The following is a 15,684-nucleotide window of genomic DNA, read 5'->3' as shown; positions in this document are numbered from 1 at the left end:
ATGTTAACCTATGGAGAGTGTGATCACACAGTCGCCCCGAACAGCTGTCGTTCTCATGCATGGTTCAGTGTTGCATGCCTCGAAGCAAGCATAGAAGGCCTTCACTTGTCTGTTAGGCTCGCGTTGCTGGGCAGCTTGCGGCTGGTTTTCCCTTTGTAATCTGTGATAGTTTGCAAGTCCTGCCACACTCGATGAAAGTCAGAGCCGGCGTAGTAGGATTCGATTTTAGTCCTGTATTGGCGCATTGCCTCTTTGATGGCTCATCAGAGGTAGTAGCGGGATTTCTTATGTGTCCGGATTAGTTTCTCTCTCCTTGAAAGCGGCAGCTCTAGCCTTTAACTTCGTGAGGATGTTGCCTGTAATCCATGGCTTCTGGTTGGGATATGTATGTACGGTCACTGTGGGGAGGACATCGTCATGCACTTATTGATGAAGCCAGTGACTGATGTGATGTACTCCTCAATGCCATCGGAAAGAATCTCGGAATGTATTCCAGTCTGTGCTAGCAAAACAGTCCTGTAGCTTAGCATCCGCTTCATCGGACCACTTCTGTATTGGTACTTCCTGTTTGAGTCTGCTTATAAATTGGAATCAGGAGGATAGATATGGTGAGATTTGCCAACTGGAGGGCGAGCTTTGTATGCGTTTCTGTGTGTGGAGTAAAGGTGATCTAGAGTTGTTTTTGCATCTAGTTGCACAGGTGACACGTTGGGAGAAATGTGTTAGTTTTCCTTCATTAACATCACCGGCCACTAATACACCTGGGAATCCCCCAACCCCACACCCAATGCTAATAGCTGCTAAAAAAGTTAAAATATTTTTACCTATTTGTCATCACATCCTCCATAACCTCCGGGGCAAAGTTTCAAAGTGTTTTATATTTACCTTGTTGGGTATCTTCTTAAACTACACTATTCAAGCAAACGTCATTTCCTCAATAGGCAAGTGATCGCAAGTCAGCGGCTGCTCTCGTCGGAGTTTACTATATATGGGCAAGGCAAGGCATACCGAGAGTGGCGTTTGCTTCCGTGTTTGTGCGATTAGCAGTCTAGACTAGCCGGTGGATCAGAGAGGTTTGGTGTTTCATTCATTCGGAGGAATTAATACAACATCAGCGAACATGTCATATGAATTGAGTAAGTCGATTAATTTATTTTGCTTTTTGAAACAATATACAATAAAGGTGGGCCTTTAATCGCTTCCTCAGAATAAATTAAGTGCTTCACTGGAGAAGCAGCTAGCTAGCTTGCTACGTGTATATTGCACAAACCTCGCCCAATTTGCATTTTCAATCACGTTTCTTGTCTTGAAAGCCGTCACACCGCTGCCAAGGTCCCTGTGTATAAATAGCTACGCATTCGTAATTGAGGTGATTTTCCTCTTATTGGATGGAGCTTGAAAGTGAACCTACTCGGTTTGAAATTGCCATACGAAATATGCAACGCAATATGACAATTCACAGAATGTGGGTCGTTGTGCGTGCTTTTAGCAAATATATTACAGTCGTGCGCATAGTTGACATTTTTACATTGATTAGCTAAAAGCAGAGGTAGATGTCGGCCTCTTTAGTTATTGTCATTTACATATACATATGTGACTTGCCTAGTTAAATAATTGTACAAAAAAAAAAATATATATATATATTTTTTTTTCAATGACCTGGCATATTTACATGATACAAACCGAATTACACTCTAGTTTGTATTAGTTGATTTTGAAGTACACTTTTGCTTTGTCTGTTTTTACTACCACTGTTATCGTTGTGTGGGTTATTTACCAACCACATAGGTCAATGCCTAGACTAACTTATGCCATGCCTATAATCAGATAACAACAATAATAATAACACACTTTTTTGTGTCATTCACACAGAGCATGTATTTGCCAGCCTCCCGCAGATGGAACGAGGAGTCGCCAAAGTCCTAGGTGGCGATCCCAAAGGCAACAACTTCCTCTATACCAATGGAAAGAGCGTAATCATCAGGAACATTAATGTAATTATTTAAATCCAATCAACATATCACCTGACACTGTTGACAGCTGATAACCTTAAACTCATAGGCCTATATCTGAGTGTGTTCATGGAGAGTAAAATATGTGATCTGGGCTGCCTGGTCAGATTTATTATAGGATATAACCTCTTCCCAGTCTATATTGCAGCTGTGTGCATTTAAAAAGTATTCCTGGGATGGCTGGTGTGGGTGTGAGACAACCTTTACTAATGTTAGAGTTCTGCTTCATCTCTGACAGAACCCTGCCATAGCTGATATCTACACTGAGCACCCTCATCAGGTTACTGTCGCCAAGTACGCCCCCAGTGGCTTCTACATTGCTTCTGGAGGTAGCTATGGGTTATCATGTCTTATCATGCTTCAGATGCCAAGAAACAGGAAAGCTTTTCCAATTCACTTGCATCGCTTCTGTCAGTGGATTTGGCGTCTTCATTGTGAATGGTGAAAAGACCAACTATAGATGTCTTGCATGTACCTAGAGTCATCTCATGCATGTTTATTCTGTGGAGATTATGTCATTTGCATAGAGCCAAATGGCCGGATATAATTTTCATGGGAGTGATGCCTAATCTGCAACGTTCAAATGTAATGTTTTCTACAGATGTGTCTGGTAAGATTCGTATCTGGGACACTACCCAGAAGGAACACCTGCTGAAGTATGAGTACCAGCCTTTCGGGGGGAAAATCAAGGACATCGCATGGACTGAGGACAGCAAAAGGATTGCTTGTGTGGGAGAGGGACGTGAGAAGTGAGTCTATAGGGCCTAGTGCAGGACAGGGGACATGGAGCCTGCACACTTGTCTTCCAAATAAGCTCACAGGTTTTGCTAACAGTGCAGTATGTACACATTGGCGAACAATGGTTGAATGTCATTGAGAATTGTATAAGCTTTAGGTCAGCCGTCATCATCACGTCACCTGGAGAGTTACAGGGTGTGCAGGCTTTTGTTCCACATCAGCATTAAAACACCTGATTTTAATTTGAGAACCTGAGTCAGGGTTGTGTTCAGTAGGCGTAAGACATTGTTTTGAAACAGATCCCAATAATAATGCTTATTTTTGGTTAAGGCGATAGTTTCTATTAAAATTAATAAAAAATCCTATGTTCTCTGAACACGACCTGGCATGTTGGTTCTTGGCTGGAATAAAAGCTTACCTCTCTTGAAACAGTTGTGGCCCACCCCTGTTCTTAAAGTGAACATCCCAGTATCTGATAAATTCAATATTCCAGTATGTTACATATCATGTGTTAGACTTTTGTTTTGGACCTCTCCTCCCCTCAGGACTGCATTTTGGGACATTAATACTTTTTTCTCCCCTAAAATGAATTTTTCTTATTGGATAATGGGAACTTCGCAATCACCCATGCACTTGTGAATGACTTGTTTAGATTTGATTCTGGCTCTCTTGGTGAATGTTTTGTAATTTCCTTTCTCACTTTATTTAAAAAAAATGTTTGTTCTTCCTCCCAGGTTCGGGGCTGTGTTCCTGTGGGACACTGGCTCCTCTGTGGGAGAGATCTCAGGCCACTCCAAAGTCATCAACAGCGTGGATATCAAGCAGACTCGCCCCTACCGTCTGATCTCTGGAAGCGATGACAATTGTGGAGCCTTCTTTGAGGGACCACCTTTCAAGTTCAAGTTCTCAATCACAGTGAGTGTGTGAGGTTCCCGAGGAAAATATTGGAAGTGGTTCTCAATGTCCATCAGTGTGTGGTTGTGAGGGACTTGTCTATAGGTCTCTAACTGTTGTCCTGACTATTGACTTTTATACCATAGGCCGGATTCACTTGGGGGAATTCAGACCTGAGTTAAGCGCACGTAAATAGACCCGAATTTCCTTTTATGCACTTCTTTCCACGCATAGCTGATCGTTAACTTAAGCAAGGGAATAGCATGGTATTCACCCGCTATTTGTTTGTGGAATAGATCAAATAAAGGTGTGGCAGAGACTTAACTTAATTCCACCACCTTTACACACGAGGAAACCATGAATAAGCTCTAGTGAACCGACCTGTTCCAAGTGGAAGAGGCATCCCATCTACTTAATTTTTCCCCGATTAAAAATACCATCACTCTCCATGCACTGTAATTTACAACTTGATAAGAGTAAATTATTCATCTGTTTGGATAAGGGAGTTGTAAATATAAATTACACTTGTTTTACACTGATCAAATGTAACAATTTCAGAGATTTTACTGAGTTACAGTTCATATAAGGAAATTTGCCTGGGCCTAATCTATGGATTTCACATAACTGGGAATACATATGCATTTGTTGTTCACGGATACCTTAATTCAAATGGTGTGACCATTTCCGTTGCTTAGAGTTGATCAGGCTGTTGGTGGCCTGTGGAATGTTGTCCCACTGCAGGCAATGGAAGAACTGGGACATTTTCAGCTTCCAGGAATTGTGTACAGATCCTTGCGACATGGGGCCGTGCATGATGCTGAAACATCAGGTGATGGCGGCGGATGAATGGCACGACAATGGGCCTCAGGATCTCGTCACGGTATCACTATGCATTAAAATTGATAAAATGCAATTGTTCGTTGTCTGTAGCTTATGCCTGCCCATACCATAACACCGCCTCCACTCTGGGACACTCTGTTCACAATGTTGACATCAGCAAACTGCTCACACTGTCTGCCATCTGACTGGTACAGTTGAAACCAGGATTCATCTGCGACGAGCACACTTCTCCAATGTGCTGAAGTTGGTTACAACGTCGAACTGCAGTCAAGACCCTGATGAGCTTCCCCGAGATTGTTTCTGGCAGTTTGTGCAGGTGAAGAAGCTGGATGTGGAGGTCCTGGGCTGGTGTGGTTACACGTGGTCTGCAGTTGTGAGCCCTGTTTGACATGCTACCAAATTTTATGTAAATGATGTTTGAGAAGGCTTATGGTAGCGAAATAAACGTTCAGTTCTCTAGCAACAGCTCTGGTGGACATTCCTGCAGTCAGCATGTCAATTTGAGACATCCGTGACATTTTGTGAGAACTGCACATTTTAGAGTGGCCTTTTATTGTCCCCAGTACAAGGTGCACCTGTGTAATGATCATGCTTCTTGAAATGCCACACCTGTGGATGTACATTTCCTAAGTCTGTATTGGCCCGTTGGTGTTTGTCCTATGGCCGGGTTACCCCTGTTGTGAGTACTTGGATACATTTGTTGACCATGGAAGGCATCAAGTCTACTTTGGTTTCTTGTAAAAGAGAGGAGATATACTTTGGTAACTTTGTTTGTCGTGATAATCTTCTGCTGGAATTAGTCTGGTCAAATGTTTTTATTTCTGATGTCTAAAGGGTTCCAGAACAAATGAAAAGCCTCCATTTGTCGTGTACTTATAGAGATGTGGTCAAGGGGAAGTACTCTGGTCTTGGGCCTGTGTGTTTCTTTTCTTAGCTACTTTTTTGAGTGGTTCTCAGTTTGTTCCACTCTTTGCTTTCACAGCATGTTTTTATTTTTTTGTTTGTCCATTCACATGTTACATAGTCCACAACCCCCTTTAAAATCTGTATGTTTGTGAATGGCATTTCTACATTTTCAAAAAGGGAAGTACAGTCTACTACCAACTTATTCAGTAAACATATTTTTGTGCAGTATGCCTACCAAACACTACCGGTCTTGGCGCAGTCATTGTTTAGCAATTAAAAAAAATATATATATTTTTTGCATTTCCCCCAACTGCCCTTTAGCAAGAAAGCTGTCTGTTTGGACTTGGCTTTGCAACAGGCTACCACCAATCACTGTTTGTTTGTCTTGGACCACGTCCATATACATTCAGGGCTTACACATCACCAATTTGAGTGCCGTATGGTAGCTTGGCAACAAATCTGGGGAGAGGGGAGATGACCCTAATAAAATAAATGCTTTTGTTTATTTTGGGAAGAGCTAAGTGTCATGCTTGGAGTTTGTCTTCAGAAATCATGGCAAGCCTTGCAATGAGCTGAACATTAAACAAACACATTCACTGTTCATATGTCTGTTTACCCCACCATGCTGTAATTATTCTTTAAGCAATGTCCACACATCACTTCTGCTGTAGATGGTAGTGTTGAACACTATACCATTTCCTCTGTTAGTTAGGACTCTAAGGGATACCCCTTTTCAGTGATCTAAAAATAGACCCTGGATGTGGTTTCAATAGTCAAACCGTACAAGATAATGTGTTGTCAGAATGTTGCGTCTGTCTGTGTAAATGTTTCTCAAACCTGATTTGTCTAACCAGCATGCACTCCTAGATGGAGGCATCTTAAGAGCATTGCGTTTTAGATAAAGTGCTTTGGCAATTTCCGATTGCTGAAAACATTTGTATTTGGAAATGTTCATGCCATTCTGAGCTCCGTGCAGTTCCATGACAAGATGCATGAGACTTGTGTGATCTAGCAGATGGTGTCATTGCAGGTTGAAAAGAGAGCCTTGTGAAATGAAACAGATTTCTTTGTATTTCCCTTAAGGGTCTCCAGAAGTAGGTTGTCCCTTCTGTGTGTGCATATTCTCTTTTAAAAGAGAAGGGGGTGGCTGTTCCTAAAAGCTGGTTCCAATGAGTAAACTGCTTGAAATAACTTTAATATTTTCAAGAAATAGACTTAAACTTGACACGGTATAATTGACTTGGCGACAACAACCAACATACAAATGTAGCCCTCTTAAATCATATTATAAAATTATAAACTTTTTTATAAAGTTAGCTGGCTTAATTTATAATCCTGCTTTTTGGAATGGCCTGAAGTGTCTAACAATCTCTCCTTCTCCCGCTCTACCCCATCCTAGGACCACAGCAGGTTTGTCAACTGCGTGCGTTTCTCTCCAGACGGGAACCGGTTTTGTACGGCTGGTGCCGACGGTCAGGTGAGTACGTGAGCTCCTCCAGGGTCAGGTGCCCAGCATCACTAAGGTTGTCTCAACCCACAACTGATGCTAGAGCATTGACAGCCTGTCTTAATTGTTAGAGAAACAGTTTTTGTTATGCCTAATATAGCATCTGAATAACGTATTGTCATTGGAGTATTTTGTAAATAAGAATAGATTTTTATGAACACTTCTACATTCATATGGATGCTACCAAGATTCTGGACGATAATGATGAGTGGGGAAGTTAGAGGCACAAATAACTTTTTTTTTTTTGTTATAACCGCCCCCGTTATTGGTGATGGTTAAAGATAAGCATGTTTTGTTGTAGCCTCTAAATTTCTCACTCATCATTATTCATGATTTTTCTTAGGATAATGATTAAAGCCAGTCACCATTCAGATACTATTTGGCAAAACAAAGCGTAAATGCAGCAGAGTTTAGAGTCAAAAGCTCGATGCTGTCATTGCGTGCAAGGAATATGGGACCAAATACTGAACTATTGATTACTTTATACACGAAGTGAATTTGTCCAAAATACTTAGGACTTCTTCAAATGGGGGCGGGGGGGGACTAGATGCATAAAGTGCTCTCATTTCTAAATGCTACAACAGATGTATGGAAACTAAACTATCAAATAAAAGATGACCTTCTGTACTCTCGCCTCATGAATCATTTGATCTCCATTCCAAAGTTCTGGAGTATAGATCCCCATAAAATGTAGCTTCACTGTCCAAATACATATGATGTTGAGTGTAGTTCTAGTTTGTTGGAGGGGAGTAAGAGTACAGTAGGAAACAGCTGTGAATTAGTACATTTTGTCAGATACATTTCAGTGAAGCCACAATTGCTGACTGTAGGCATTAGCAATCACGTGTTTCTTCCTGATGGTGAATGGAAGCAATTTTACCGTACGTTGCTGGTTCTTACTCGTTACTGTTTTCCTAGATCTTCCTGTACGACGGAAAGACGGGTGAGAAGATTTGCGCTCTAGGCGGAGCCAAGGCACACGAGGGAGGAGTCTATGCCGTAAGTACCTCGCAGGCTTCCGTATCGTTTTTATTTTCCACGTCAACGTTCAACTCTGACTTGTGGTTTGAAACGTGTCGTCATTGGGTTTTTACTTTAGCCTGCTGAGAATGGAAGCTTTTTTTTCCCCCCCCTTCAGCATAGCTTGTCAGGCTCCAATGATGAGGGGGGTGAACACCCAGTCCAGATTAAAGTGGCCATGTCGTCTTCCAGATGGGCTTGAATGTAAACAAGCTAAATGGATGCTTTCCTTTTCAAATTAGAAGTGCAATCTATTCCTGTGAAAAGACCTACTTAATTTCATTTCCCACTAAGAAATGATTTAATCTTGTATACCCCAACAATGTTTCTTCTTTTCTTTTTTTTTCTCATGAATGTTTTTGATTGACCCTTGTTATTTTAACAGGGCAGACATTGAGACCTAGGTCTTTTACACATTTGCCATATATATATATATATATATATATATATAACAGAAATATTGACATTCCCCCCCCCCCCCCCCATAAAAAAAAGTGTGTGTGTATATAGCACATCAAGATGAAATGTATTTACATTTTGTTCTAGCTATACAGTGCATCACAACTAAAAGCAGCTTTACCTAGCTCAATGGAGACCGTAGGAACCTCAAGAGTTAACCAATCCTGTGAATGGGTTATGCAACTCGGGTGTGTCTGTACTTCAACAGCAGTGTTAGATAAGATGAAGTTCATGAAGTAGGGCCTTGTGAACAGAAGGGGCCTAATGTAGAGATCTACGTGTCTAGCGAAGTCCAGCCAACCTTTTTGTTGCAGGATGACACGATAAGTGTCTCAACTGTCACCGGTAACAAAACGAAGGGCACTATGGTAGTAGCTGCTGTGCTTTGATAAATATCACATAATCAAGAACAGATGAGGTTGACTGAATAATCTGCTTCCAACTTTAAATAACCAGATAATTAAATCCAAATGCCTAAGTATGTATATGCGGGAACACGTTCATTTGGAGAACCATCTGAGTGAACATGTAGTTCATCTGAAACCTTACGAGAGTTTTAAAACATGTATTTAATTTTGCCTGTATTAAGCACAACTTTTAAATCAGCAAGGGATTCCTTCATAGCTATAAAATCTGATCAGTTTTAACAGAGCCAGATCTACGGTCAATGGCATGCATAATGGTATCATCGGCATATAGATGACGTTTACCATTTTTAACAGACTGACCAATGGTTTTTATATAAATAGTGACGCTCAACCCCTTTTTGTACTTAAATTCAGATTGAACTACATCAATCATGAATGAAAAGGCAGGCGTCAGAACTCAGGCCTATCAAGGACAACTCATCCAATTAAATAACATGATTAACAGTATCAAGCTTTTGACAGGTCCACAAACAAAGCAGCGTATTTAGTTTGTCTAAAGCATTGACAAGCTCATTAACTACAGTGGTTGCTGAAATGGTGCCACGCCCAGGCCACGCCCAGGCCTAAACCCTGATTTGGTTTATATTCAAAATACATTTGTCAGATTTAAATAGCAAAGTTGTAAATTTACCAAGGATTCAAGAATCTTAGACAAGGAAGCCTTGAAATGGGGCAACAATGAAGATCACTACTCTCCCCGCCCTTGTGGAGTGGCACAAGCTAATTTCCATACTTTTTTTCAGTATTTCCTGTTCACAATGTTAAATAAAGAATGTGTGTTATTGAACCAACAATGATGGGCACTGCACACTTAAACAGACCAGGATCAAATTTGTCGGCCCCTGTGGGTTTCTCATCTAATTGCTAGCAAAATATCTAGGACTTATTTTTCTGTAAATAGTCAAAGCTTACTTTAAATAGTCCCCTATCAGCATCCAGACCAATATTCACAATGATGGGCTTAAGTTCTTTCAAAGCGAGCCCTCTGAAATAAAATGGTGGTTTTTAATGCATCAATGATGGCTTTTTTTCTGTAATGAGGCCAGCGTCTGAATTAATTTGTTTTGGCGGAGGAAGTAGAACCCTTTAGGGATTTGACAGTTTTCCAAATTTGCATTTATTTTTGACATTTAGCCAGGTTCCCATTACAATCCGAAAGAGCGGTTACATAATAATCAGGTTTAGCCTTTCTGATTTGTCTTGCACAATGATTCCTCAGTTGCTTAAAAGCTTGCCAGCCTAAGCCTGTGTTCCTGGCCTTGACCCAAGCATCATCTCTTGGTAGATAAGATCAGTAATTATGTTTATTTATCACTGGCACAGTCACTTAAAACACAATTCTATACATATTTGTGGATTAATTTACTTCTACTCCATGCCTCCTTTTGTATTTGATAAAGTTTTTGAGCAAGGAAAATTGTCATGCTTATACCACAACAGAAACTGTAGCTGAACAGGTTTCTGCTGAAAGCACTGTGATAACCAACAGTGATTCAACGCTTCCAATCTGTGACCCTGTGTCCACTGCTTCCCTCTGTTCTCCTCCAGGTGAGCTGGAGCCCCGACAGCTCCCAGCTCATCTCTGCCTCGGGCGACAAGACAGTGAAGCTTTGGGACGTAGGCACCAGCACGGCCCTCACCACCTTCAACATGGGCGCCGACGTCATGGACCAGCAGCTGGGCTGCCTGTGGCAGAAGGACCACCTGCTCAGCGTCTCCCTGTCTGGCTACATCAACTACCTGGACAAGAGCAACCCCGACCGGCCGCTCCGCACCATCAAGGTCAGCCCAACGCTTTCTTTAACACCACACAATTCTCAGAATGTTATATGTTCATAGTGTGAAAGCAGCTTAAAGGAGTTGGGGATCCAGAGTCGGGGCTGGAGAGGTTGTTAAGATTAGGGTTTTCTTTTGAACTCTTTAGACACAACTGGCAGGCTTTATCTCCTGATTTTGGACGGACCGCCCAGAAACGGTTCCTAGCAGATTTATTTACATGATAAGCACTCTATGAACATCGTCTGTATCCTGATCACAAAATCGTCCTTTGAAAAAACTGATTCTCATGCCACTTGTTGCTCACCAAATGCACGTAGCTCAGTGACAGGACAGGAAATGGCATACAAGTGGTTCTCGGCAATCACCAAAATTCAATAGTTAATTTGACAGTTTTCTGGAGAACGCTAAAAGTTGCTCATTGATTTGAAATGCTGACATCGTGCCCGAACTGAAAGTGTCACAACTGATGGTTTTGAGTCCAACTGAATGAATGTTCTTCTCCACTAATCATTTGATGACTGGGTGCTAAACAATACGTCTCTCTTTATCATGTGCCTTACAGGGTCACAGCAAATCCATTCAGTCCTTGACGGTTCACAAAAACGGGGGGCGTTCTTACATCTACTCGGGCAGCCATGACGGGCACATCAATATCCTTTCACTGGGAGGAGGGCATGCTGTGTCAACACTGAGGCCTATTAACGATGAGCGGCGCTTTCCGCTGAGTCCATTTCCCCCGAGTGAATGGGAATTTATATAATGGGGTCTGGTTGGCATTTGGAACATGAGGCTAATAAATACCCTCAAGTTCTAATAGTCAAGGCCTTGTGTATGTAGAATCCAACAGCATCATTGGCACTTATGAAGACTCACATAAAATCTAATAGCCATTTCTGCATATGTCCCATAGCTGCAGCTGATGTCATCGTCTCGGGCAGATTAGCAGGAGGCCCACACCGCTGTTATGGTTTTATGGTCCCTTGCGTTTAAGTTAAGCCCATGAGACCTGCTCCACTGTCCTCTCCTGGTCTGTCAGATGATCCTTAACTGTGGCCTCCACATTACTGGGACGCGGAGACCGGGGAGAACAACGACTTCTCAGGGAAGGGCCACAGCAACCTGGTCACCAAGATGGCTGTGGACGATGCTGACCAGCTGGTGACCTGCAGCATGGACGACACGGTTCGCTTCACCAGCGTGACCAAGAAAGAGTACAGGTGGGTCCAGACACGATAGGCTTTAAGGTGGAACACCAGAAGTGCACTTAGCATAGTGTGATTTTGGAACTTATCCTGATATGAGAGGGGGATACATTTCACCGAACTCTTTAACAGCTTCCTATGGAATATTTTTTTATGTTGTGTTCTTATCTGTATTTAGGGTAGCTTTGTCATGTTCACTTATTCTCATTGGGCAAGCGCCAGTAGTTTTGATGTCCATACATTATGTTCATTTATAAACCCGGAGCAACATCTATATTTGACACATCCTTTGATACACATTTTATTAAGAGGGGAAAGTACACGTTAATAGGGATCTATTGACATCAGACATAGATTTTTCACCCAGAGGACTTAAAGGTCCATGTTTTAATGGGGAAAAAGGATTCAATGGTACTTTGTTGTTTTTGGCAGTGCTTCCAACCTGGTAAAGATGGACGTCCAACCTAAACATGTGTCAGTAGCAGCAGGGGGGCTCGCTTTGGCTGTGTGCATCGGACAGGTAACCCAAGTCAACTCCTGATGTGTGCCCACTCATGTCACGCAGGCATCATAGTTGGAGGGTATTGTAGTCTGGGTTGGGGGGTCTAAATACACTTTTAATTGACTCAGAATGGGGCTGTGGTTTGTCTGTGCTAGATAATGTTAATATTGACTGTGTGTGATGGTCCTCAGGTGGTGTTTTTGAAAGACAAGAAGAAGGTGTTCACGCTGGACAGTCTGGACTACGAGCCGGAAGCAGGAGCAATCCACCCAGGGGGCAGCACTGCGGCAGTGGGCGGGGCAGTAAGTCTCCCTATAGCAACTTCATTTGACTGGAACTATTATATTGTGGTGTTGGCTCAAAAAATTGAATTTCAAGATCTATTGGATGATGTCTTGTGTCATATTTTGTCAAGCAGTATGTTATGTTTACACTTGCATCAGGGGCACAATTAATCATTACTATGAAACAATTCAGAATGTAATTAAAACTGCACGCTAAAGTTATTTATTTCTGGGTCAGATCAAACTACTATATTTCTCCCCTTGTCATTGTCATTTCTCATTGCTACCTCTCGCTCTCCTCCTGGCAGGATGGAAAGGTCCGCTTGTATTCTGTCCAAGGCAACACTCTGAAGGACGAGGGGAAGAGTGTGGAGGCCAAGGGGCCAGTCACAGACATGGCCTACTCCAAAGATGGCGCCTACCTGGCCGTCACTGACGAGAAGAAGGTCGTCACAGTCTTCACAGTGGCAGACAATTACTCGGTACGCAGCTTCTCATATCCCTCTAAAGCAAAATTTGCAAAAATAAGCCTCAACGCGTTCTTCCGTATTTGCTGTCCTGAATGCCAGACTTATAAACGTGTTTACAATAAATATATTCCTAAAGCCCAATGAACAGCGAATGCCATTTGGGTTTATGAATATCAATCAGTCGTGTGGAGTAGTCTTTTTATTTTCCATGGTGGATTCTGCATCCATTTCTGTTTATCCCCTTTCAACAGGTAAAAAATGATTTTTATGGACACCATGCAAAAGTGGTTACCCTGGCCTGGTCTCCCGACAATGAGCACTTTGCCAGTGGTGGGATGGATATGATGGTCTATGTTTGGACAGTGAATGACGCAGACAAGAGACTGAAGATCCCAGGTGAGGGCCAAAATAGTATTCAGTGAGCAGAGGTATACACACAAAGTATTGATTTAACCCCGCCCCCGGTTGGGCTGCCCCTGTGTAACCGTATCCAGATATTTCAAACCAGCACTATGGTAACTACTGTCACCACCTCTCCTCCTTTCTGTAGCAAACATTTAGAGCAGGTAGCTAAATATACATTTTTGTGCAGGTACTTAGCTTTTTGTCTGGACAACAAAAGCTAAAAATACACTTTTCAGTGCCTCTGACAAATGACAAAGCATCTTAGATTTTTATTACCATTGCTGATGAATCTTGCAGAATTTCTCAAATGTCCCCAAAATGAATTCTATTCCCCACCAGTGGATGGCAGTCAGCATTATTCTTTCCTGTCTTCTGCAGGAAGACATTCAAAATGCTCCCACTTTTCAGTGGAAAACCAAACACTCTACTTTTTAGCAGTAACACCTACTGTATATGCACTCCCAATTCTAAAATGTTAGTCTTATGACATCTCTTGATAACTTGTCATTTGCCCCGTTATGTTGTTTTTGTTGTTGTCTGTCACTGTGAAATGACTGTTCTCCCATCCCTTTCCAGATGCTCACAGGTTGCACCATGTCAGTGGCCTGGCCTGGATAGATGAGCACACTCTAGTGACCACCTCCCATGACGCCAGTGTCAAGCAGTGGACTCTTAAATTCTGATCGTCACAAGACTGGATCATTAGGGACGACTGTAGACCGCTCTTTCCCTTTTACTTTCTGTATCTAATTGATGGTCTCTTGTCAGCAATCCCTGAAATAGTCAGTGTGTCATTGTAGGGAAAAGCTCATATTTAAAACAAAGTCCCAACGCTGTTTTATTCTTTGAAGCTTTTAAATGATTCACAAATCCACGAACAAAGAAAAGGACCCAAATAAGCAGCACTTGATCTCTTGAGCTTTTCTGATCAAGAGAACCAATTTTAAGATCAACATTCCAGAGGCAACAGCCTTATCTCAGTTAACTGAAATGCCTGTCTGTGGTTGGAGGGTCATTTCATCTCAACTCAGGGAATTAAATGAAATTCAATTCATGAATTGAGTAAAGTCCTTATTGAAAATAATGGAGGTATATTTTGGTTACAATCCTGAATGGCGTTGAGAATGAATGGCCCTCCGACTGTGCTTGCCTGTTAGTTTATGTTACCATTTGAATGGGGTTGGGTATTTAGTTCTCATTTTTCTTTGACTCCATAATTTGTTATTCACAATAATGTGAATAATAATTTGTAATTCACAATTTCTAGTTGGAACAAATGTGGTTGGTAGAGCAATAATAGGAACTTTAAACAAAAAAGAAATGAATCATGTATTCAAAGAAGCTCCTGTACTGTTGCCGTGTGTTTGATTTGCCTCACGATGCTCCCATGTCTCACTTTATTTTTTGGATGCTTCCACCTTTTTTCTAAGGGTGGATATGATTCATAATATTAATGACAAAAATAAATTTGTATGCATTTCTAGCAACTCATGTCCATTTCGTGCTACTCATGTCCATTTCGTGCTACTCATGCTTAATGCGAACTGTGCTTGTTAACATCTCATTACCAGGAGGGTAATGGGTACCAGTTACTGGGCTAATCAAGGGGCGACGAAGCTGAACATTTGCTTTATGATTGGAGAATACATGTGCGTAGGGCTACAGGACTTCCAAAATCAAACTCTTCTAGTGGTCAGTAACTTTTCATGAATAGTGGAATAACAAATCTCAGGTGATAGACGTTCGACTTCAACTCACACACTTTGCTAGTAGTTCCTTAAGATATAAAGCAACTATTCAAAAATTATTATTCTAATTGCACGGGACCTTTTTAATGTTTTTTTGGGGGGGGCCACCTCTACTATAAATATTTTAGACTTTGCTTATGCACCAGATTGTGCAATTTAAATTATAATTTTTTGTTACTAATTGAATCATTGAACTACAGTGACAAACTTTATGTTATAACCCAATTAACTCCCCATCTGATTTGTGTTGTCTTTAATCGTGTGAAGAATGAAATATGTACCTATCAATGTAACCTTTTGGGAACTGCACAACAATGCATTCAACCGAAATGTGTCTCACATTTAACTGAATCAGAGTTGCGAGGGGCTGCCTTAATCGGCATCTGGGGAGCAGTTTTTTGGGGTTAACTGCCTTGCTCAAGGGCGGAACAACAGATTTCTCCACCATGCCGGCTCGGGATAAGAATGGTGACCTTTCGGTTACTGGGCC

General features: G+C 41.7%; 1 protein-coding gene across 1 annotated transcript; it reads left to right on the top strand.

Annotated features, from left to right (window-relative positions):
- The first annotated feature begins 947 nt into the window (after positions 1-947).
- Positions 948-14,933, top strand: LOC139370762 (WD repeat-containing protein 1-like). The gene is made up of 15 exons (XM_071110454.1): positions 948-1,136; positions 1,873-1,994; positions 2,251-2,341; positions 2,614-2,761; positions 3,485-3,665; positions 6,790-6,867; positions 7,816-7,896; positions 10,353-10,586; positions 11,146-11,233; positions 11,644-11,800; positions 12,218-12,305; positions 12,479-12,589; positions 12,880-13,053; positions 13,293-13,437; positions 14,023-14,933. The coding sequence occupies exons 1-15, from the start codon at positions 1,121-1,123 to the stop codon at positions 14,127-14,129; spliced, it is 1,821 nt and encodes a 606-aa protein (XP_070966555.1). The 5' UTR covers positions 948-1,120; the 3' UTR covers positions 14,130-14,933.
- The last annotated feature ends 751 nt before the right edge of the window (positions 14,934-15,684 follow it).

The sequence above is a fragment of the Oncorhynchus clarkii genome, chromosome 17 (assembly GCF_045791955.1).
Source record: "Oncorhynchus clarkii lewisi isolate Uvic-CL-2024 chromosome 17, UVic_Ocla_1.0, whole genome shotgun sequence".
Classification (NCBI taxonomy): domain Eukaryota; kingdom Metazoa; phylum Chordata; class Actinopteri; order Salmoniformes; family Salmonidae; genus Oncorhynchus; species Oncorhynchus clarkii.
The sequence above is the reverse complement of the archived record's forward strand: the minus strand, read 5'-3'. Positions and strand labels throughout refer to the sequence as shown.